Source organism: Melanaphis sacchari, unplaced genomic scaffold (genome assembly GCF_002803265.2).
Source record: "Melanaphis sacchari strain LSU unplaced genomic scaffold, SCAv2.0 Contig7_pilon_pilon, whole genome shotgun sequence".
Classification (NCBI taxonomy): Eukaryota; Metazoa; Arthropoda; class Insecta; order Hemiptera; family Aphididae; genus Melanaphis; species Melanaphis sacchari.
Window position 1 is genome coordinate 6,404,899 of NW_020271560.1, and position 27,474 is coordinate 6,432,372.

General features: G+C 23.4%; 1 protein-coding gene across 2 annotated transcripts; it reads left to right on the plus strand.

The window, feature by feature from the left end:
* Positions 1-9,434: 9,434 nt before the first annotated feature.
* On the plus strand, positions 9,435-19,904 carry LOC112601875 (SH3 domain-containing RING finger protein 3). Of its 2 annotated transcripts, XM_025349733.1 has the most exons (17): positions 9,435-9,663; positions 9,928-10,281; positions 11,107-11,168; positions 11,288-11,402; positions 12,294-12,395; positions 12,606-12,742; positions 12,805-13,194; positions 14,002-14,083; positions 14,776-14,891; positions 15,598-15,765; positions 15,832-15,923; positions 17,420-17,605; positions 17,668-17,813; positions 17,892-18,067; positions 18,190-18,288; positions 19,237-19,374; positions 19,674-19,904. In XM_025349733.1, exons 2-17 carry the CDS (start codon positions 9,967-9,969, stop codon positions 19,840-19,842), a joined length of 2,493 nt encoding a protein of 830 aa, XP_025205518.1. In that variant the 5' UTR covers positions 9,435-9,663; positions 9,928-9,966; the 3' UTR covers positions 19,843-19,904. The 2 variants fall into 2 exon arrangements, with proteins under 2 accessions (XP_025205518.1, XP_025205519.1); XM_025349734.1 differs by lacking the exon at positions 18,190-18,288.
* The last annotated feature ends 7,570 nt before the right edge of the window (positions 19,905-27,474 follow it).

Here is a 27,474-nt window from a genome sequence, read left to right on the forward strand (position 1 = left end):
AAATGATTTAACATAGCTCGGCTACTACTATCTACCATCATACAATTTCTATTCATAATGCTAGTATAGCCAATGATACAACTCAATAGAAAAAATAGGGAGGGAGGTTTAAAATAATTTTATTCACCAAAATCGAAATCATAATATAATTGTTTATTTTTACATGAGTCTTAACATTCATTTTATAGCTTATAAACAATTTGTAGTAACCAATAACCTTACCCATACTGTAAATACATTTTAAAAGAGGTGACTGTAACTTATTTGAAAAAAATAATATGATATGATGATAATCATTAATCATATATGATTGATGTATGATGATAGGGTTATTTTAATAACCCAGATAATATGTGATAACGTTGACAATACGTCAACATATTATTATACAACAGAAAAACATGAAATAAATATACTTTAATATATTGTGATAATTTAAGAAACAAAATATGTTTATCTTATAAATTATGATATATTTGTATTACATTATTTTATTATTTTAAAAAATGTACAGATTTCTATTATTTATATATATTTGGGGAGAAGGGGATTATTGCACCTCTGAACAGATTTAAGTAATAAGTTGGTTCAATTACACCACTACTAGTAACATTTTACCTTGTTAGTCGAGACTTTTAACATTTTACATTGATATTTAATATTAAATTAAGACTTGAGTATGTAATAAACAACTGGAACAGGATTACACAAAATTACAAAATCATATAGATTTTAATAACAATTTATTCTGGTATAAATACGATTTCGCAAATTTGAATTTTATAAACACGATTGATGATTTCACGTAGTTTTAAATGCAATGTTGCCTTACCAAAAACATGTTAACAAAATATACATTGTTGTAACGTGTAAATTGTTTTATGCAATAAACAATTGCTATTTTAAAAAATTCATTTTTGGAAAAACATTTCCTTCCCCTTAACACATTGTTGGATTTTCCGCATTTGACATTATGACTTGAATTTATGATATATTTCTTTATTATGAAAGAAATATGTTATAACATTTTAACAATTTTTTTAGCAAATTTCATAAACTTTGATTTTTTATTAAAACATTATGCTGTTTTATGTTTTGTATGACGGAATTAATTATTTATTAATTTATTTATTACTTATTATTATAAGTAATTAATTATTAAAAGTTCATACATTTTTAATAAATTATTTTTATTTTTTATATTATACACAATTTTTTTCAAAAAAATGATATTATATAGTAGGTAGCTTATACTAATAACTATTGTTTTATAACAATTAAAAATCTTGAAAATACTGTACGCTCAATTATAATGAATAATTTAAAACATTTATCTATTTTCAAATAATTATTTTAATTTTATACATAGGTAATATACATAATAAATTTATTCGACACTGTATAAGTTCTCACAACTTACATTACTTTTTAATTTTAAATTATAATATAGTAAATTTATAACGAGAGCAAACAAATATGTTGACAATGCTGCATAAAAAATCATGCGGAATCATATATATTATATATGAAATTTGTAGAATCGCATAAGTTAATTAACAGTTATTAAAATCTCCACGATTCTATAAAGTACCAGGATTATTCTTTACCGACAATAAACAGATTCTTTTTTTAATCGCTATTATAGTTGTGTAAACTATAAAGATCGCAAATTTTCAATAAATTTCTCATCGTAAACTTTTACCATAGAATTGGTACAGTAGGTAGATTATTATATATATACATAAGTCTACTTAAAAATTCCATTCCAAAAACCAGAATTTTAATAAATGCATTAATAAAAGAAAAATAGAGTTTAGTTTGCTTGTCAATTAATTAGTGAATTACTCAGTAGAATATAGTATTATATTACTGCACCTAATTTAAGGTAAAATAAAAATCTAAAATAATACAATAGGAAGTATCAAGTATGTAGGAACACCGAATAAAATAATTAACCGTTACCTATTATTCTATGAAAACGATAATAGTAATATGATAATGTACATAAAATGAACTTATCTAATTAAAAACAATACTCAAGACTTACAGGTATTCTAAAGAAACAAGTCTATACATTATTCGAATGAGAAACACATTGATATGGCAACATGTTTACACGCAATTATTTTAATAATGTTTCAACGTTCAAAGTTTTACACTTAGGTAGAGGTATTATAATAACATATATAGTATATATATATATATATATATATATCTAATAATAATTGAATATTACAATTATTACTACATGTACTTTTTTTTTTTTTAATTTTACAATTGTAATAATCGTGTAAATTATGTTTTGAAATTATAAAAATATTCGATAACTGAGTATTTTACCGCTAATTAACTCATATTAAAAATAAAAAGTTCCATCATGTTATATTTTTAATTTATAAAAATGTAGAACCGAGGTTTAAGTACAGGTATATTTATATTAATTTTAAGTATTTTAAATAAATAAACCTTTTGAATATATTATCAATAAAAAAATATGCGGGATATATTTTTACATATACATTTATTTTGTTCATTTAGTATTTAATAAATTAATAAAAATAAAATAATAATAATAAAAATTAATTAATTATTAATATTAATTATTTTATTATATTTTTTATTTTTTAGTATTTAATATAATTTAATTATTCATTTAAGAAATCGTAATAATATTTTAACTATTTGCTTCAATCTATTAGTTATATCAGGTAATCTATTAATTATTTTCAATGTGTGCAGTATAGATATAGCTAGTATCCTAGATCCTAGGTAATACTTATAAGAACTAAATATGATCTTAGACGATGAATAAGGCACCTTGAGGTTTATTCAAATTTAAAATGTTATGTTTTTCATTTGAAATCCCCTAAAAATTACTAATTAATTTAATGACACAAATGATAGAGATAAATATAATAATGGATCTTCCCCTTTTTATATTATAGTAATTTTTATGTATACAAAAAATAAGGTTTGATTAATTTTGTTTGCTCCCGTTAACATCGAGGCCAGCAACATAATGTACACTGATATCAGAAACTACGAGGATTGTCCACGTTCATTGTTGAGATTTGTTTTCCCATATGTATTTACTATTTTAAGACTTTAAGTATAACATTTTTATAACACTCTTGTCTTATCCATCTTTAATACTAAATTATCCCTAGTACTAATCATAGTATATATACATAGTTTGACATAGGTTTTATTTACCTACTAATAGTTATTTATTAGCAAATAATCAAAATGTTTATTAATGCCATTAAAATGCTTGTTTATTAAAAAAAATAATGCAACTTGGTTCAGTGGTGCTGAAATGCTGAATCATATAAATTTAAGTGAAGCAAAATCAAAATATTTACACATCCATCCACCCTCACTGAGGATGTTGTCTACTTCTAATAACTAATAACTTAAGGAATTTATTTAATATTTAGTATAAGTATTATGTAATGTAAAAACAAAAACACATATACAAATAAAACCACCCACCTTCTTAATTATATGAAACGATCGCTTCAGTTCATGTATAGGTTCGGCGCCACTGGCTAGGTTGTATAATATAATTTATATTAGTGCATACAATATTTTATAATATCTATACACACTACACCTGTACTAAAGCATTGAGTCATGCGTTTATACAGAAATTACAACAGTGATTAATTGAAAAAATATACACGCACAACATCTTTAATTATATTTGTTATTAATATAACTAATAAACATTTTTCGATTTATTTTCCATATAGGATAACATAACATAATAAATTATTCATTTTACATTTCTATACAATTTACGTATAAAATATAAATTTTTAATTGATGTACTTACACACAATATAATTGTGTGCAAGTATACCATTGTAATATAGTTAAGGAATTATTTACTCAAACCGTTTTGAGTAAGCCCTAATTAAACCCTAATTGTATCAGTAAAAAAAATATTTTATAATTGAAAAATTAAAAAATATATTTAATATTTTGAAGTATTTAAGTGTAGGTAATAGGTATACTATTCTGAGTATAAATTATATATTATTTTTTCAGAAATATTTAAAAACTTATTTCAGAAAACTTTTAAATAAATTATATTTGCCAGAAGTTTTTAATTTGTAATTATTCATTAAAAATTACTGGGAGATTTGTGACTGTAATTATATATTATACACTTATGACCTGTATAATACGTGAATCATAATTCACAAAGTGTATACAGCGTATATTTTATAATATTAGTTTCATCTTGACGAGAATCTATTTTTTAAAACTCAGGTTTGATCATAAATATTATAAACGCAAATCGCAATAATATTAAACTTATACGTACTTTATCAATAATACTCTCAAAATTCATTGAATAATTTATTTTGTTATATAATATTTGGCATTAACAGACAACAGTAATGACCGTTTTTTCATTATTGTAGCAGATATTTTCCTATGGACTATACACCGATTATCGATTTAATTCAAATCTATTATATTATATACCTATTAGTATTAGGTTATGTTAGGTATAATATAGACCTTTATCTATATGACATATATTAAGTATAATATTCAAATAAAAAACGAAATTAATTTATAAATTTAAATTTAAAGTTCATCACTACTCACTAGTCATGTGGAAGAAAGCTATGCAAAATAAACTCGTAGAGGTCTTCACTCCTCCCTCTCCCGCGCACCCCTTTAGAATATATTTTAAAATCTTGCTAGATTTTTATATCATATATATATAGATATTTTATTAATAAATTATGATTATTAGCCAAACTACTTCAGCTAAAAGGTTTAGGAGTTGTCATTCCGCACACACCCATCCACACTAAAATTAAATACTAAAATATAAATCCAGAGGAAAATATGATTGTTCATATCACTGCCTGATGCCTATCTTAAGATATAACCCTGCATATTAATTATATGTATTATAATTGTGTACTGTAATATTATAATTTATAATATATAATATAAGTACAGTATACAATAATATATAGTATTACATTATTGCTATATAAGACCTATAGGGAATAGGAAACATTTCTTAAATATCGTATTATATGTTTTCAGCAAATTATTTTGAAATTTTGCACTAACAAATTAAATAATTGTACCTTAAGCAATTATTGATTTGGCGAGTGTGTTTAAAAGTACTTATGTGTTTATGAGGATTTTGTTCATGACTGAATGACTCATCTGCGTACTAATAGCATGCGTAGATTCCTCATACTGCGTACTAATAAGTGCTTACACCTACTGTTGTTCATATTATAATATCATATATACCTATATGTACAATATAATTTGGTATGACATGGTGAGTCAATATACTTTTTCACTTGCACTTACTGACGACCACCGACTGACGGCAACACACTGCATAATATAGCCAATTGCCAATATATTTATGATATACCATATTATTGTATAATATACTAGCAGGTTACTCGTCGAGACTTTGCCCACGAAATTTGTATAGATTTATAACAAAAAATAATAATTTATGACAAAAATTGTATCATAAAACTTCTCTATTAACTACATTTGATGTATATTTTTTTTTGGTGCCAAACTAACTAAACTTATAGGTGTACTAATTCTGGAGCATGCCATATAAAATTAACCATTTCACGAACATAATCCTAAACAGTGGATAAGTTGTCACCATTTGAATTGTAAGACATAGTGATTAAGTCATTCCAATAAATTATCATTTATATATGAAAAAATGTGATTCGGATTTTCTAGCATTTTTCATGAGTGAAATGGAATTAAATGGAAAAGATAGGCATCATCATCGATAATTGATGTAATTATTTGAGATGCAAAAATTCTGTTAACAAAAATGTCTTCAATCGATGACATTTAAAAAAAAATATCTAACAATTATGTCGAATATACACATTTTTAAATAATATGCCAATAAAAAGAATAAAAACCATTGTCATTAAATTCAAATGAAAAAAAAAATTGCAATAATAATATAGGTACCGACTATATTTATTGATGAAAATAAATAATAATAGTGGCTTGGCGTGGCGCGTTGGCTGCTTCCAGTTGCGGAATGCCACTGGGAGTAAGTAACGGCCACAGCTACTAGCTCTCGGATGGGTGACCATTCGGGATCATAGTGGTTAAAAACCTTGCCACACATAGACGTGTTTGCTATCAACCGTATCAATCGTAAAAAAATACAACCTACCGAACCAACCTTACTTAAAAAAAAACCCAATGGCCTTAGTAGCCGCGGGTCAACTAAAAAAAAAAAAAAAAAATAATAATAATGAACTTACTATAAGAAATAAAAATATGAACAATATGAAACTACCTAATTCAAAATGTCTACCTTTACGGATAAGATAACATTTTAACATTTATAAATAGTAATTGATATTTCCCCGGAAAACATGCACCAAACGTTATCAGCCGACTGCTGTCTATTAAGTATTAATATTATTTAATAGTTTATAACAAAACACACACTATACAATTTATTATAGTTTAAAGATGTCTTAGAAACTGTAAATAAAACGTGATAACGTATAAAGTACAGCTAGAGGCTCACGGCTTATAAGCGCTTGCTCATCAATGTATATAGGTATACAATTTATACGTACAATTTTTTTTTGTCGATTTCAACCCTTTAAAATCAAAATTTTGAAAATTCTTTCTTTGTGCACGGTGAAAATATAATATTAATCTATTCACAATATTTCAAATTGATAGTTCACAAAGGTTCAGCTCTGCGTAGATTGAAAATCAGTCGCTCAGTGCAGTCTTGTTTATACATGTATACAGATAATATTATAAAACTGTTGTAGTTCATTACATAATTCTAGTTAAAGCGGCTGAAGGACAATGTGGAGGCAAATAAATTATTGAAATTTATTATGTAATAAAGTATTATAGTATTTTCGTTTTTGTAGTGAAGATTTGTAAAGATTTTGAATTTATTTTATTTTTTAAACAAAAACAATAATATTTAATTTAATAATATTTACTAATTACTAATTATCTGTATAATATTTTTAAAATATAAAACGATTTTATTTTGACAAATGTGGTTTATTAAATTTTTTTTTTTTTGTCACAATATTTGATTATGGTTACATCAAATCTTTTACAATATAATACATATTGCAGTGATAAGTGGCAACAAATAACAAAATTCAAAAATTAAATTCATAAGAAAATATAAAATTATTTAATAATTATGCAGTTAATTTATACGCGTAGTCAAAGAACAAATATATGAAGTTTGACTAGTTAGACTAGTTAGAGGTTCCCTTTTAAAAATGTCTGAGGGAATCAAATTAAATTTTATATATACTAGGCCATGGGAGTAGCTAGGGTTTTAATCAGGGAAGCAGCTGATAATTTCTTTTTTTTTACTTTTCGGTTTTATGGTAAAACTTAAACGTTTGGTATAAGAAATAGAATTTAGTTTGAAGGCACTTGTCTTCCCTGCCTCATCCTCACTACGCCAATGTACCAGGCACTAAAAATGTGTAGATTAAGTAACGGTGCATCTAATCTAACCAGGGGTTACTTTTATTTAATGGTATCTAAATGAATTTATTTAATTTTTTTTTACGTTTATCCTTGTAAATAAAATTTAGGATCGAAAAATTTTTGATTAATAGAATTCTAACATATTTCATATCAAATAAACATATTTTTCAAATTAAAAACAAAAATAGTATCTTAGTGTAATAGTGTTTAATTTTAATTTGTATTAGTATATTTTACACATATACATATTTTAAATACTATTATCAACCATTAATTTTATAGGCTGAATAAGCAACAAACGCGGGGGGGGGGGCAATTAGGTAATGTTAAATTGGGGACGTCACAAAATATTTTTTTTGAACGTAGAAAATATAATTGCTTAATATACACTTCTAAAAAAGGTAAAATAATTTATTGAAATTATTAACATATTATTTACATTTTAAAGAATTTTTCGATTTGTATTCATTTTGTGCAAAAAAGGAACGTGTTAAATATCTTAAGACGTAAGTGATAAGATTTATACCGTTCTCAGTTCTCTTCTCATTTATCTGTATTTAAAAAGGCTTGGTTAGTCAATTGATATTATAATTAATGATTAATTATTATTATTTATAAATATTATTGATATGTATACTTGATTAATGGTAAAGTAAATCGGGTATATGAGAATTATTTTAGCAATAATGCAATGCATTTATGCATCACTCATTGTACACATCTAGTACATCAGCTATTGATTGATTTATATTGTTTGATTAGTGATTACATATTAATGTCGACTAGGTACCGATAGTGAAGAAAATAATATATAATATCATTGTATTTTCATACATTTTCTATTTTCTACTATCTTATTATTTCGTATGACTGTTTTTCTTAAAACTGTATTTATCTACCAAAATATACAGAAATAAGCTATCGTTGGTTATGACCAAAATCTCAACTTTCCACATAATTACTACTCATCTTCACTGAAATGTTGCTTAAAAAATATATTTTATTAATTTTTATTATATAATAAAAATAAATCATAAAAAAATATTCGTAATAACACGTAGGTACCTAGGTATTTCGCTATTATACAGTAATACATTTTACTTGGCTAGATGCCTAGATCATATCACACATTTAATATAATGTAAATCACTCTCCCGAAGTAATTAAAAATAATTAATTGAGTTATTTTTAAATTATATTAATCTAAATTAATATTATTTTCTTCACTAACTTGAAACTTTTAGAATTGGTAAAATATTATTGGTAAATTATTACTAATAACTGGATTTTATTGACGACAACTTGACTAATTCAAGTTAGTTTTTACTTTTATTTTGGAGTCCAACTCCCATAAGTGATGATATGCATATGGATACAGCCGATACAGGATACTGGATATGATTAAGTAGTCCAGAGATTTAAATAGATATATTATAAATACTTGTCATTTTAACTATAGATAATCAATACAACCATGATAATATCAGGTAAAATAAAAATCTCCTAACACCACTTCAAGGCAGTAAGGCACCAATTTAGAAAAAATAATTAGTAATCGAATGTTTTATTAATTAAACAATGTGTAAAAACTAATTTAACTTTTATAATCGTAAAAATATTTAATAACTCATATCGTTAAGATATTTTCAGATTTTCGTTATTGATAAAGCTTTTACCCTGCAAACGTCATAGTCATAAAAGAAAATACATTTATAGTTTTTTAAATACATAATATTATAATATTTATAAATTTATAATGTAGTGAGATCTATATAGTAATAGTAATAGCAAGTGCACTGCGAACCATAATATTATTGTATCATACGTTTATATAGTAGTTTCATACATATCTCGTATTGGCTGCACTGATCAAAAAGATGATGGATTTTATGGCAACTAGTTAAGGTGGGGATAAAAGATAGAACGATAGATGTGCGAAATTATTGTTATTTTTTTTTTATGGTTTCATCTTTAAATAATTTGGCGATAAAATCTGCAAATTAATTTTCGTATTATCATGTTGAATGTCAACACGTTCAATTAGACTGATCTGAACGGTCGTCGATGGCTGGGAATCGCGATCAGAGTGAATACGTTGATTGTGGCATTTAAATGGACATTTTCATGACACAAAAGTTTTTGATAATGGTAAGACATTTTGAGCGAACTTGGGTCAATCTTATCGTTAATATTTTATTATAATTACTAATTTTTAATATTGAGTGGGTATCCATTGACCAAACTGATATTTTTTTAACTATTAATTAACACTCAATTATGTTCCATTATCCAATGAGTTTAATTTTTTTATTATGGATGGTGGATGAAATATTATTTTATTGTTAAACTAAAATAAAATAAATGTTGACTTATAGTATTTTTATTTATTATAATCATATTTTTTTTGTATAGGATGTCCTCTACTAGAATAAATAATTGTGTTTCTCAATAATGGATGAAAAATTATTAAACGATTTGCTTGAGTGTTCAGTATGCTTAGAACGCTTAGATACATCAAGCAAAGTGCTGTCTTGTCAGCATACATTTTGCAAAAAATGCCTGGATGAAATTGTAGCTACTCATAAAGAGCTTCGATGTCCAGAATGTCGAACACTTGTAGAATGTCGGGTGGATGAACTACCACCCAATGTATTACTTATGAGGATATTGGAAGGTATGAAGAGTAAAAATGCAGTGATATCGCCGCCTAAAAAACCTTTAGCTGTTGCCTGTTCTGATCAAAGACCACCAAAAACATCTAAACAAGTTAATATTATTATTTTATTCTTTTCTAACATTTAAGATAAGTTATACAACAATAAATAATTGTTTAATTTTCTTATTATTGGAAATTTAATTATTTAAATTAAGATGAAACAAATATGGGAAAATAAAATACTTAACATAATATTAAACATTTTAATTCTTAAACTTTCTTATTGTTATATTTTTTTTATCAAATTTTTATGATTATTCATATCTTCTTTATTACTTAGAATTTTTTTTGGATAAATCTAAAAAGCTTTCAACACACCATTAGGTATATAAACAATTATTTACAAAAAAATATCAAATAGAAATAAGCTTTTAAGAGAAGAACTAATTCTAAAAAAAAAACTAATTATAAGAAAGAAAATAATTAATTTAAATTCTAGTATTATATATTTTTAAACTAAATTTAAAAGGTTAAAAAGATTCTATATCTATATTTGTGGTCTTTATCTTACAAATTTAACATATTAAATCTAAATTCATCAGAAATCATTCAAGTTTTGTTTGTTTAAATATTAAAGCAAGTAGATCTGTTATTACATATAAGGAAAAAACAAGGGGATACACATAATAACCCTATATTTTTTTTATCTTTAAAATGTATGGTAAATCAATTTACTTTACTATAAAAATTGACAAAACTAAATGGATTCAACTGCATGTACATTTTCTGTTTTATGCATTGTTTGATAAGGACAAAAAATATAGGTAGAACATTCTTTTATGTAAAGTAATAAATTATAATTAATATATGTTTTTTTAAATTTTAAATTTTCTATTAACATTTTAATAATATATAAAATTCTATTTAATTTTAAGGTGCCATATCAACGTAATATGTTTGCAAGAGCATTATATGATTATTCTTCCAAAGAACCTGGGTAAATATTAGAAATGTATTAATTGTAAAATTATGAAACTTTTTAAGATATAAATTTAATTTATTTATGTATTAAAAAAAAATAATTATGAATGACTAAAATATTAATATTTATTTTAGAGATTTAAGTTTTAAAAAAGGAGATATGATTATACTACGTCAAAAAGTGGATTCCAATTGGTATCAAGGAGAAGCTAATGGAGTAATTGGTATATTTCCTTTATCATATGTACAGGTTAGTTTAATTTAAATAACATATAACTATTCATAAAATACAAATGAAAATTGTGTATGAATTTCATGAATTTTTCTGCATTATTTCTTGATTAAAATACTTAAACATTAATGATAATTTGAACTCTTAAAGTAATTTTTATTCATTTAATAGTTTCAAATGAATTTCATAAAATAATTTATTTGTTATCTTAATAAAAAACTTTTAATTGTATTATGTATAAAAAATATTACATTCAATAATCAATTAAATAATTATTGTGCTACTTATTGATCTGTTTTAGTATGTATTGAGTAAAATGTTGTTATATATCTATATTCTGTAGTATGTATATTTTTTTTTTACTTATGAATATTTACTAAAAAGTCAAGTTATCTGTAATCAGTTATTTTTATGAGAGTGAAATAGTTATGAACTATAATGACAAATTAGGTTGTGTAAGGTATACGAGGTAGATTGATTTAAACAGACTAAACAGATGTTGAGTAGTAAGATGCATAAGGAACAAGACAATAAGAGAATCCAAATAGAGAAGATGGTGCAATTTAGTAATGGCTTTAATAGACTTTAAAAGCTAAAGAAGAAAATAATAACATTTTAAACGATTTTCTCGAGTCTAACTATGTGTGTTAAATCATAGAACTGTTATTATCAGACACTGAATTCATATAATTTGACCATTCTAATATTTTGTCACACATATTTCATATTAGTGTACTTAAACATGTTACTCTGAAAACCTTAAACTAGATTTGAAATTAATAACATTTTCACATAGACATATTTACCATGTATAATATGTAATGTACTTAAAGTTTATCAATTCATTTTAACTTTATAATTATAAATTGACTAATTAATATTATGCATTTATTTGTTTATTGATATTAGGTGTTTCCAACATCACTTCCTAGTCATATACCACAATGTAAAGCATTGTATGATTTTAAAATGAATAAAGAGGATGATGAAGGATGCTTATCATTTTCAAAAGTAATTTTTAATACTTAATAAATACAATGATTAAATTGTAAGAATGCATAAGGGTAATAATGTATTATACATTTTTAACTATGATTACAAAATATATATTCTAATACTTGCAATTTATAATATTTAATAATAATAAAAGTTCTTAATGATTTAATTAATTATTTAGCTGTATTACAAGAAAATATTAACTAAATATGTTTTTTTATTTAGGGTGATATAATAACAGTTTTAAGACGTATTGATCAAAATTGGGCAGAGGGAAAAATTTCCAATCGTGTTGGAATATTTCCTTTATCTTTTGTTGACTTAAATCAAATTGCTCGTGCGTTAATGAAACTCTCAGTTAGGTAAGTAATTTCAAAATATGTTAATGAATTAGGTAAAATAATATTTATTATTTTTTTTCTAGTTCACAACCTATTCAAAGTAGAATAGCTCCTCCTACTCCCGAAGAAGCTGCTCCTTTATTGCCAATTGAACTATCAGCTGCTTGCCAATCAACAAATACCAAACATAATGCAACTGATGAAGCAAAACATGTATTAGATAATACAAAGGTTACCACCAGTGAGAATACTTCATCATCATCTTCTTCTACTACTACTACATCTCCAAATACTACTTCTCCATCTGATACCACATCTAGCTCTCCTAGCAGGTCACCTTCACACGCTTCTTTTGTTGATAATTCAATAAATCATTCTTTATCATCATCAAATCCAGATCCACCTAAACGACATAGTTTTACAAATGGAGTTGGACCTATTTCATTAGGTCCTAATACATCAGAAAACAAACGGTTAGTTTTAAAATTATAAACTATTATTATAATACAAATTCATTATTAAGGCTCGGAAGTTAATGCATTTTGCATTTTTTTTTTTAAACCTATTAGATGATGATCTCCTGGCTACAAATGTGATTCGTAAACATGTGAATCTAAATAATTAATTTTTATTTTGCATTTTTTGGCTTTTTTTACTTTTTATGTCATTTTTAGGTCCTATTTTCATTTTTAATTCAATTTCTTATATGTATAATAAATTTTGTCAATTAACATGTTGTGTACATGCATAGTTTTTAGTCATTTTTTAATATTTTTAAGTCATCCACTTCCGAGCTCTATTCATTACCTATATAACTATGATGTAATATTTTGTCTATTGACTTTATTAGTACTTTATTTGAATTCTTAATAATTATAAATATTTAAAAAATTAACATATAATAGCAATTAAAATTTGTTCCAAGATACTATAATGATATAAGCTTACATTTATTTAACTTGAAAAAGTGTTTAGTCATTTGAACAAATTAAAGTTACTTCTATTGTTAATTGTTAGGAACTTTAAACAAATAATTAATTCCATAAGAGATATTTTGCATAGAAAAATAAATGTTTTTTAAAATTTGAGATTTATATACTTAAATTATTTATCTGATTGATTTAATAAATAATTATTATGACTAAGTAAAGTGTATACTTTATGGTATAATTTATTTTACTAAAAGTTACATTTAAAAAGTAATTAATAATAATAATCCTGATAAATTTAAAGTCATTAATTAAGTATTATAATGATTAATATGTGTATTTGTGTTTTAGATATTCAGCTGAGATTTTATCACAAGACGATATTGCTATATTTTCCAGTCCAAATACCAGTTTAGAAACTCAATCCAGTCAGGTAATTAAATAGCATTTATTTAAACATTATTAGTAAATACTAAGTTTTCTGTTTGGCAAAAAATAATTGCTTTCAAAATGAAATAAAAAACAATTTTTGTTTTGATTAGGTATCAATAATTTAATGTTAAACTTATAATTATTTTATTATGGTTTGTGTTAAAATAACCTTTTTGTATATTCTTAAAATTTGGTTATTCCATTTGCTAAATTAATAAAATTATTACAAAACAGAATTTAGACTTGGTATTTGACAAAATTGGGTATTTAAAACAAATAACAATCCCTCTACTAACAATTTTATTTATTTTAAAATATTAACAATTGGGACTTAAAACTCATGAATTTTTTTTATATAAAATGAAATTTTGAAAAAAAAAAAATATTATTTTGAATTTTTTATATTATGATTCTATTTACCTATTGATAAAAGTTTATAAGAATAAGTACATGCTAAATCTATTCTAAAACAAATAGATTTTTTCATTTTTATTTTGTTAATAAAACCTACAGTTCATTTTTTTATTATCTAAATTAATGTTTATTTTTTATGTTATTAAGACTTAATATAATAGCTAAAGCTAAAGCTTTAATTAAAAAATTATATTTTAAAATCCATTAAAATCATTACATTGTATTAAAAATTGCTAAAATTATTCATAAAATATATTTAAATAATGTATGTGTTTGTAGCCAATTAATGGAGTGAGAGATTCTAAACTTCATCGTCACGGAAGTCTTCGAAGTCATTCTAAACCAATAATTACCCAGAATGTAAGGTCTAAAATACCTATTCAACTGCCAGCTAAGTAAGTTTTTAAATTAATTATAAATTATAATTTATAATGAATTGCTAATTGTAACAGTTGAATAACACATTCAATATTTATTATTAATATTAAGTTAATTTAGTTTAATTCATGTTAAAATTTTAAGATTAAGAATAAAAAAATATTTATTTTGTAATTTTTAATTTTAATTTTGAAATATTATTATTAGCCACTCAGTTGCTTTTGTAAACTGGAAAAAATTATCTTGTCACAAAAACTGATTACAATTTTTTTTTGTTTCTTGTATAATAAATTTTAACAGGCATACAGTAGTGTGCTCCCACGTTAAAATTATACTTTACTAATTAGATCCAAAAAAAAATAAATAAATATTTCCCTTCCCATTTTAACTTATTTAGGACTGTAAATAACTAGTTACAGATATGGTTAAAAATATTTTTTTCTATTTCATATAAGATAAAATTATAAAATTAAATGTAATAAATAGTTGGAAAAAGCGATAGAGCTTTCTTTCCTAAGACAGTTGAATTGCCCAGAGAGTGATGCCATAGCCAGGTTTAAATGGTCAATAGTATGCATTGGAATTATAGTCTTATAATACTCAACCATTCCACCTTAGGATTCTGTTATTTATTGTTCATAAAAACTTAAACTTAGAATAATGATTCTGATATGATGTAATCTTATCATATGATATTTTACATCTACGTAATTTTTTTTTTAGACATGTCTCATTATACCCTTATAAACCTCAAAAAGCTGATGAACTTGAATTAAAACGTGGTCAGTTATATATGGTTACCGAATGCTGTAAAGATGGCTGGTATAAAGGAACATCATTAAAAACTAATTGTTCTGGTGTATTTCCTGGGAATTATGTAACACCTGCAAAGTAAAATTTGATAAAAAAATAAAAATAAAATAAATGTTAATTTTAACCATTAATAAATTATTTTAGAATATCTGTTCGTCTACTTGGGAAATCTAGCAATAATTCGTCTTCAGTTCAAGACCAAAAAGATCATATGTCATTTAATAGTCAGTTAAATGGTAAGAATATTTTTATTTATTGTCTGCACCTTAATTTAATTTATTTTAAATTATAAGCGAGTCATAAATGTGTTTTTTTTTTATGCATGTGTATATGATAAGTAGTTTATAAATGCTTTGATTTTTAACTTTGAGGATGGTTTTGAAACCTCTGTATGATTTAAAATAACTGAAAAAACAGGAATTTTTATGCAAATTCTGGTTTTGACAAAATTGATTTTGTTTTTATTGTATAACACAAAAACTAATAATCATAAGTTCTTGAAATGTTTACCAAGTAGTGTTTATTTGATCATTTTCTATAGCTAATGCAATTTTCAAAATATTTCAAATTTTTTTTTAAAGTTATTTATAATAAACTAAAATTTTTATTTGATATTTTAAGTTTGAATTTTGATGAAATCACATAACAAGCTTTAAATTAATATTCATTATTTATTTTTAGTTCAGTAACATTTTTAAGAACATAAAACTTTGCAGCATAGTTTTATATTTTCTACACACAATGATATCTCTACATACATCTGCCACAATTTCAATTAAAATGGAGTTTTCCTCGCAGTGTTTTATGTTATGCAGACATATATAACTTTCAAATCTTATTATTCTACAAACATTTAAACATTTATTTTTATAGCACACTTTACTACTTGAAACATTCTATTAAATTATACTAAGTTTTTTTTTTTTTGTTATTGTTTTCACTAATTATTAAGATATCAACCTTTCATTGTTAATAGTGTATTTTATGTAAATTTATAACTATAACCATTATCTTAAAATAATGTTAAATTGTGTATTAATAGCCAAATACTAGGAACATCTTTTTATTAATCAAGAAAAAAAGCTTATTTTTTAAATGTTTTGTTTTCAGAAAAATTAATCCAACTCATTTATACTTTAATAGTAAAATAAATTACTTTACTTAATAAAAATATAAAACATATAATAAAAAATTTACTTACATAAATAATAATTTGTATAGGCTGTTAGACCATCATTGATTAGAATTGTCTTTCAAGTATAATGATATATCATTGAGTTTGAATTTAACACATCTTTGTAGTGATCCACTCGACACTTACTGTACAGCAGAACAGTATCCACTTATCTATCTTCTTATAATTTATAATATATGGATGATACCTTTGGTCTTTGTTAGTTTAAAAAATGTAATGCAATTTATATTTACTAATTTAAACAAAATTAAGGATCATTGGATTACAACATAAACTGTAATAATTAAAATAATAATAATTAGGGTTTTATTCATTTTATATGCAATTTTAATTACTAATAAATACTAATACTAGTACTGAAAAAAAATTATCAATAAAATAATTTAAATTTTAAAATAAATTCTTTATTGTTCAAAGGATCAGACTAGATGATTAGTTTATCATCAGTTTATCCTTTTTATCTCACTATTAAGAAATTATTAATTGCTTACAATTTGTACATAATGTTTATGTTTATTACTTTTATATTTTGTTTAGATTGTAGTTTTCAAAGTGATCTAGATGAAAATTTACCTTTATATCCACCGCCTGAACTACCACCACGTAGCAGTAGTCCTTCTGTACATAGCCGTGTATCAAGTTGGTTGTCTGAAATGCCATCGACATCTTCACGTGTTCGATCAGTACCTACGCAGAATGTAAAATCTATATGTTGTAACACAGGTATTATATAGTTCATTCATTTAAATTTTCATTTAATCTAGATATTTATTCTTCTATTACAGTTTTGCCTAATTCAATGAAGCCTACAGCAGCATTAACTGACAAAGATTCAACATCTGTAGGGGTAGTTAATACTGTTGCTGGCGCTGCTGCTCCTTCTACTACTGCATCATCACCATCACCATCACATTCCTTGAGCCCAGATAATGTAATTTTATTAATAAAATAGTTATTTATTTACAGTTAATTCAAAAAAAAAAAAATTTAAATATACTTATTCGTTTAGTTGGCTCAAAAACGTGGAAAGAAAAAATGTTTTCTTTCAAATTCAGTGATGCGTAGTTTTTCTAATATAAAAATTAGAAAATCTCCTCCTCCTGTTTATTCAATGGATAATCCAGTATTTGATGATAATACTTCTAATAACACAGTAATCACACCATCTCAACCAGTTCACACAAGGTAAGTCAAAAAGTATTTTTGTGTCTGGCTGCCAATCACGCTTTATCGTTGTTTCGTGTAGAAATTATTTGTGGTTTTTTTTTTTTTTTTAATTTTTATTGCTTCTGCACGTTTTATTAAAGATCCGATTCTTGTCCATCAAAATTACTGAATGTAGATGCCATACAAAGGGTTCCTGAGCAACTTCCATTAAAAGTCAGAGGAAACCATAATTTTAAAAGGTGAGAAAACTAAAAAGATGATAGCTTCTTAATATAAATTAAAAGTACTGTATAACTTTTACATAACATTGGTATTAACAGAATATGATTTAAAAATACTATTAAAAGAAATTATATTTGTTTGAATACCCATACAATTTGAATAAAATAAATCAGAAGTTTTTCAACAATTTTTTTTTTTTACAAATGAATATGAATGCTTTAAAATTTGCATGTGCTTAACATATTATTTAATTAAAAATATTAAAAGTTTAAAAAAAATGTGTTTGTTTTGCTTTTGAAAAAATACTAAGTTTTGTGTAAACATATAACTCACCTTTTTAGCAAACATTATATTGTCCATAAAGAACCTTTTTTTTTTTTTATTTGGTAACATCCAAAACAATATCCAATGGGAAAACCCATTAAATCAGGTATTTAATGGCTTTGATAGCTTTTGTAGTTTTCCAAGATTACTGAGTATTAAATAATAAACAATTTTTTTATCCATGTAATATGAATATGATTTAAATATTTTTTTTAAAAAATATTAAAAAGTTTTATTAAAAAAATTATTTAAAAACTTAAAAATATTAAGAATAAGTTATAATAATCTATTTTAAAAAGATCTAGAATAATGGAAGATCAAGATTTACAAAGTTAAAAATTAAAAAGTGAGATTTATTATCTTAAATGGTACAAAATATTATTTTAACTATTCAAGAGGTGAGTATTATTTTAATGACTTTTTAGTCCTTATTTCATAGAAAATTTATGTTTAACTTTGGTACATCTGTTCCCTAAAAAATTAAAATATATATAGAACATCCTAATTTTAAAAATATTTTATGTGAAGAGTTTAAAGGGTAGTCTGTTATAATGAAATGTTTATATTAATTGATTAATTAGTAAAACTTTTATAATTTAATCTTATTTTTTTTTTCTTAATTTAATGTTATTTAATTTTAGTGAACAGCAACCAAATGGATCATCGGTTTTAATACATCATCGTAAATCACATAGCTTAGATACAAATAATGGTGTTTCAGTAGATATTAAACCACAAGATCGAAAACTTAAACAAAATTCGCGTACTCAGCAAAATATGTAAGTTAAATATGAAACAATATTGTATAATAAATATGATGATGAAAATAGAGTTCATATTTAGTATTTGTATTTACAAATTAAATTTAAACAAGGGCAGACTTGTTTATTAGATATTGAAATTAGAAGGTTAAGTAGATCTATTTTGGGACTTAAAAAATATCAATATGGCTAATAGATTCTAACTAATCTAACACCAAACTTATTTTTTTCTTAATCAAGAAATTTTTATTTACCAAAATAATTTTTTAATCTAAATATAATGAAATATATTTAGTAATTTTAAATTTTATTTTTAGGTGCAGATGTATTGTTGCGTATCCACCAAATAGTGAGTATGAACTAGAACTGCGAGTAGGAGATATTTTATATGTACATAAGATTAGGCAAGATGGATGGTATAGGGGAACATTATTGAGAACTGGTAAAAGTGGTTTGTTTCCATCAAGTTTTGTTGAGAAAATTTAATAATATTTTCTGCCTAAAATATTGTAAAAAGTTTTATTTAGAAGTATTAGTCATTGTTAAATTAATTTAACTTAACTATTAGAGTACCTAGTTATTTATTGGTATATTAATAAATATGTATCTCATTTAAATTATGTACCAAAATTGTATCAATGATGTAGTAATCATGTAGGCTCTTAAATATTTAATTTAACTTGTATAATAATTTGTGACTGCTTCGGTTAAGTGTATTTTTATTTATACTAAAAACTCAATAAATTTAACCATATTCATTAATTAAAAGTTAAAATATTTTGTATTTAATGTGATATTATGTATTTTAGAAATAGAAGTCAACTATATTAGTTATGAATTTTATTTTCAATTTTAATAGAAATCAATACAATATTAAAATTTCATAATTTGTTTAATTTGAAATCTGTTTAAATATAATTCAAAGACAAATTATATTTTATTTTATTTTTATAGGGATATAAAAACAACTCAAATTACAGAATATCTAAAATATTGTTAATTTGTTATTAAGCTGTAAATTTATGGTATGTAGGTATGCTGTAAATTTCAGTGAAAGTTTTTAAATCAAAAGTCTATTAAATTTATGTTTAATGAAAATCAACAGATAATGTTTTATTTCATTTTAAGATCCAGAACTTAATAGATATATTGAAGGAAAAAATAACATAATTATCTTATATTAAAAGTATTTATATATATATATATATATTATATTAATAAATCTCACGCCAACAAATTAAACGCATCTAATTACATAATTACAATTAGCCTATAAGTTGTAACATTGCATTTTTCATAAGAATTTAAATATCTTTTATAAAATAATATAATTTAATGATGCTAAGTTAGAATCATGCATTAATGTTGAATAATACTTGACCACCAAAGTATTGAGTATCTATAAGTTTTTTGTAAAATGTAGAGAAAAAAATCAAGTGACCAAGCAAGTCATCTAATCAAAAAATTATTTTCATAATTTAAATATGATTGGATTGTTATTTTTACTGTGATAACTAAATTCTATTATAAATAAAACAGGATTTAGTTGTTTTGAATGGTTGTATTTGTATTCAGTTACATAAAGTGATAAATGATCAATGTTTTTTTTAATTTAAATGCATGTTTATATTTTTCTTTTTATTATCTTATACTAAATACTTTTTAAGTATTGAGTATGTAAAATCAAGTTATATGTAGCTACTTTTCTTGTGATATTTACACTGACTTTTACTATTTTTTATAAATGTAATCATAAATATTAACATATGTGTTTTGTTATAAATTGTATTTATCATGTAATTGTATTAATTATGATTTTAATTATTAATATATTTTGGTATACATGCCTATAACTATTTAGAATAATTTCAAAATCAAATATAATATTAAAATATTATTTATATTTTAAATCCAGAAAAACTTGTTTGATTGTGAAATAAAATACAATACTATGTATTTAAATATTTGAAAATAATAAGAATATATTAATTATTTTGATTATAATTAAATAATTACTGTGTTTAGGGTTGTTGCTAAACTATTTACCATTAGAATTACTATTTTTTTTCCTATGAAAAATGTCATTATGTTGTTTAGACATTTTGGAAGATAATAAAAAAAATAACTACAAATCATTTTTAAAGTAGTATTGAAATAAATCTATTGTTTGCTGTTTATTTTTATTCAATAGTTTATTCCTTTAGAAATACCTTATTATTCTGTTGATTAGCAACAGCCCTGGTTTTGTTTAATTAACTAAAAAATTATTTTGAAATGCTTTTAATAATAAACTTAAATTATTAATATTGTTTGTGAAGCAATAATAACCAATAAATTGCTATATTGATCAATTTTCTAGTTTCTGAATATTGAATTGTATAAGATTTAAAATAATAGTGTGATAGACAATTAATATCATTTAGGACTTAAGTCTTACTTCTTTAAACAACATGGCTTATAATTTATAATATTTAATTTATTAAATATAATATAAAGGTTTGTGATTTATGATGTTTAATTGTTTATTAAAAGTAAATAATAAATTAATAAAATATTCTGATCAAATTTATTATGTATTTCAATATGTACAAATTAATTTAAGAACTGTTTATTTTCCTTCCTCAACACAATTTCCGACTTTTTCTAATTTGTTATTTATTTTTTTTTATGTTTTGATGTAATACAGAAAATTTCTTTATATTGTTTTTGTCATTTATTTTGTCCTATCTTAATTTATTTATTATTATTAAGTTTTAAATTATAATTTTTCTATTATAATAAGGTTTACCTAGAAACCATTTTTGCATAATCGCATAAGAAAAATATTACAAGATTTTGTTTTTGTGGCTTAACTGCTTAACATAACCTACCTAACTCGAGTATAACTTATTCCGTAAGACAGATTTAGTTTTTTTTTACAATATATATATATATACATATATAGTACCTATTTTATAGGACTACCGACTCTGTTATATACTGATTATAGTTTAAGTATTGTGGAATGGCTAGTACTCGTTTTTATATTTAACATCTTTAACATCTAATTAATGTTTGTATGGGAAACAATTATCTATATCTTTAATAGATGATAAAAAATTTAATTTATAATTCACAGTTATTTAAATCGTCCATGATGCATAGTTACACTAAATCAGATGATGGAAAATGCTAAAAAAGTTTTATACAAAATTTGAAAGTGCTTATTTATATAAAAAAAATGTAAGTATCTGTATTATTTTGCTTGAATGGTTTTTTATTTTATAGAATATTCAAATCCATGTTTTAAATCATTTTTAAAATAGCTAAGTATCTGTATCTGTACTTAAATACATTTCAAAAGTATCTTAAAACTAACACATAATGGTAAATATGTTTGTGCAAGATACAAAATTTATTTCTAACCGCAATAGGTAGTTGTCATGGTAACTAAACAATTACTTAATTGAAATTAGTGTTACAGTATTATATTATTACCTGCCTAACTTGACCCCTTAACAAGTAACATTCAATAGGTAATAAGTAATATAATTACGTTAACGTACCAACTAAAAAGAAAAAAACTGGCTCACAAAATATGAATATGATTTTTTTTTTTTTATTGTAAGATTGCTTCTAGCAACACGCAAACACTGATAAATATGTCACGAACTTATTGATTTCATTTTATGAAATTAAGATTTCAAAAACATGTATTAAGTTTCAAGTGGTGCCCTGCGTTTAAAAAATACTAATAACTAATAAGTAATGGTATTTTTTAAATTTTGCCAACTGCAATCGTATAATTTGTTGATTTTCAATGGTTGAAATTTGGTAGTAGGTATATATAGATTAGGATATTAAATTCTTTTAATAATTTTAACAAAATATATCGATTACCTATATCTCTGTCACTTGGGTACTGCCACAGAAAAGGCAAAATTTTATTTATTCTGACTTCCTTATACCTACTATTTATTTATTCATTCAATTATGTAGACGTAAGTGAGTAAGTCCTATTAAAATATTTAATTACTTTAACATAATATAATAGGTATTCAACTAGGTACATATTTTAAAATAAAAACTTCTCAAATTAACTACAAAAACTTCATAAGCCTCCTCACAAAAAAAAATATATGCCTATTAGATAATTTGTTATCATATTCATACATAATGCTTATTAAGAACAGGATATAAATAACAAAGCACTTTACTTTATACAAAGTAAAGAAATTAAATAGACGTGTAGGTCATTATTCATTATCATCGTACTTTTTTTTTATAGAATAGGTATAGTAAAAAACCTTGAAGTAAATTAGCAAAATATAATTTTTAACACTAAGATATTTATTTGAAATATCTATTATATGAATGTAATATTTTAATATTTCTTTGAATAGATTAAATAAATAATTATAAATTTTATAATTGTATTGCTTAAGTTCATTTAGTTCATAAGAAATATTAATATGTTTGATTAGAATTATTTATAATAGATCGATTTTTTTGTTAAATAATTTTAAAACAGCAATTATGTTATCACAAATATAATTATTAGACACCTATTATTTTGTATCGTAACCATTATAAATATATTTTATTTTGGTCTAACAAAACATTACCTAATATTTAGATAAATTAGACGTCTATATTATAATATATGTTTTTTTTCGTAAGCTTTAATGCATAGTTACAACTCTGAATTTTTTTATTCTCAGCGACATATTTAAATAAAATTTTAAATTTCCATCATGGTTTGCAACCCAACTAATATAGCACAATAACCTTGAAATCAATTTAAAACATTTAGTACCTACTTGGGGAAAAATTTTTAAAACATTATTTTTACAATTAGATTGTACTTATTCATACAATACTTATACCTTATACACTTCAAGAAAGAGCTGTAAGTGCTATTATATTAAAATTAAAACTTGCTTGCTTCAATAAAAATGGGAAAGTAATTTTCTTTGATAACTGATTGTTCGCTTTTAAAATGTCTACTATAGTTTGTGACAGAGCCATCATATGTTTGGTCAACTAAATAGCAAATATCAAATTTTAATTAAACGTTTTGATAATATTAGATATGAAAAAAACAAGAATTCAAGTTTAAAATTAAACGTTGACGTAGTTAAAAACTAGGTTTGCATAAGAATTCTTGTTTTTTGTTTTTTTTTTTTTTTTATTGTTTTTCTTATATATTTAAAAAAATGATAACTTGGAACTTTTAACCACCAAAAGGCCCAAAAGTATCAACTAGATTCATTTTCTATCAGTAAACAGTAAACTATTCTTAAAGTTGTAAATCTTAGCATTGTGTCTACGATAATAATTCGTGTACCTACTACCTACACACACACAAAACGTTATTGTAAAATCAATACAGTCATCAGCTCATCGCAGATTTGTTCAAAATTTAAAATATTTAGGATATCAACTTATAGCGTTTAAGTAATACGAAATTCAATATTTCAACAAATTTTAACTATATCTAGTTATAGATAATGAAAATAAAATTAGTTATTTGTATGATATAATAATAATAGTAATGACTGATGAGTTACCTAAATTTAATATCAATGCAATAATAATAATAATAATAATAAATAATTTTATGAACTATGATACTATCAAATATGCTTTTATATTATTAAACTAAATAGCATACATACCTAAGTATATTTTTAGAGTCGATGATGCAAAAAGTTGAAGCTTTGTTGTCTGAGACGATAATTTGCATAAAAAGTATTATTTAAAAACAATATTATTTACGAATTTCTATATTTTACAAGTTGGCCACCTGAAAAATGCTTAGGTTAGTAAACCACAAGTCATAAACTAATAACAGTTTAATGTTCAATGTGACCAAAAAAAAGTTACGTCATATTTACTAGAACATTATTTAGAGTCTGGATCGTGACTCAAATGTTTATATTTTTTGTGTGTTTAAATTATAATCATATTGTTATCCAAATAATTAGTTTTCTTTTTGAGTATTTATATACAATAATAAATATGATATACTAGTATACTATAACTGGGTACTGCAGACTGAAGTAAAAAACTCTATTTTCTAAATAATTAGATATTAAAATAAAATAATATCACTACTTACTACCATACGTGAATAGGTAAAAAACACTAAATATCAGTAATAATATATTAATTATTAATTAATTACTCGCCTGGTAATTCACTAATACCACGTAAATTGAGCTATATTTTTTTTTAAATTTTCATTTTTACCTATTAATAAAATGTATCAATAATTAATATTTAGTAACTATTGAGCATATTTGGTGAATCAACTAGATCACAATCAACCTGTACATGGTAAGTACGAGTTGTACCTGTACGACAACATTTTTAAAATATATCATTTAAATGTGTACATTTTTTACAAACATTATCTTCAAACAAATCAATAGGTAACCTATTATATTTTAAGATATTAATAAAAGTTCGATGTTTGATATTAAATTAAAACAATAAGCCATCGTTTTTCAACTTTGTTAGGCTATCGAACGATTGAGAACGTTATACCTTTTTGGCCGAAAGAACACTTCAAATTAACAAAGATAAATTCAGTATACATAAAATAAATATTCTTGAAAAAAAGTCATAAATTAATAATTTTAATCGTATACGAATAAGCGCTTAATAATAAGTATAATTTATAATATGAATAAAAAATTTAAAATATGTAGAACTTTTAAAATTATGAAATATATATGTATAAAAATGAAATAAATATAATATTTTATAATGACAACTTAATTAATTACCTATATATCAATTATCAGTAATAACAGGATAGCTTAAGCCAACATACTCTAAATATTTTAATAAATTATTGGAATTTTTATTTCCCATATACCACATATATTTACTATGAATACTAAGTATTATATCCTTTTGTTTTTTTGGCATTTCTTTTTTTTTTACTCTGTGTCGATTAATATCCGGCTAATCCGATAAAAGTTCAATAAATATCAACAGATTATTGTGCTCATATTATCGACTGATTACAAAAATAAAATACTAGAGCGTTCTCAATTGTGTTACCAAAAATAATATTCTCAATCATATTTTACCGCCTTTTTAGTGTCACAACCCCCAAAATAGGTATAAAATATGGTCAAACACTTTGCGACCACCACATCTATATTAGATACAAATTTGAACAATTAAAATATCTTATCATTAACCAAACGAAATATATCATTTTAAATATAAATTTATAAATACCATGTCTAGTAATTTAAACTTGTCAAGTTTAAACAATATATCTCAGGTCGTTAGGGATTTCCATTAGCAGTAGAGTGCCCGTTTTATTGATGAGATATCTACATTTAATCGACTGCTTATTATTGTTAATAACATTATTATTTTTGTGTGTTATGAAACGATTAATTTATCGGGCTAATATTATTATTATTATTTTAAGTAATTTTTTTGTTCAATAAAATGTTTTAAATACAAAGGTACATTTTGTAAATCAGCGTTTTATTATTTTGACCAACGTGGCCCTTGTCAAGATGATCGTGACCCTCCTGGGGGTCGCGACCCCCTAGTTGAGAACGCTGCAATAAACATAATTTACCCGTATACAATATAATTGCACATGGAATATAAACAATAATAATAAATGGTCCTCATATAGAAGGTAAATGAATATATATAAGTAAATAAATTAATTATGCCGATTAAAATATAATTCAAGATTCTTTTCTTTAAACAATATTAATAAGCAATACCAATATGTATATATATAGGTGTATTAGATAGTGGTGAATATTCACTAGTCACTACTATCATATTCGCACAATATATTACATAATTAAATGATTACAAAAATGACCTAGGTATTACGAATTCCCCTACTTTTGATGTTTAGATAATTTTCCACAATTTATTAATTACTGGTGACGGATATTCATTTTAGAATTAAACTCATAATTTTATTGTTCTGGTAACAACTATTAGGTAATACATTTTTCTGGTGTTAAATTTGTTAAATTATTTTTTTTCTTGCAGGTATCATAGATGAAAACCTATAAATTATTATTTTATTAACAGCAATATTTTGTGTTGTAATTGTCGCTTTATTGATAATTATTTTTGTTTGTGTAT

What these genes read in the sequence shown, in the direction of transcription:
- LOC112601875 (XM_025349733.1), top strand. Translation starts at nt 9,967, where the DNA reads ATGGATGAAAAATTATTAAACGATTTGCTTGAGTGTTCAGTATGCTTA. An exon ending in CACCAAAAACATCTAAACAA is followed by an intron (nt 10,282 to 11,106) that starts GTTAATATTATT and finishes TTTAATTTTAAG; the next exon opens with GTGCCATATCAACGTAATAT. An exon ending in AATTATGTAACACCTGCAAA is followed by an intron (nt 15,766 to 15,831) that starts GTAAAATTTGAT and finishes AAATTATTTTAG; the next exon opens with AATATCTGTTCGTCTACTTG.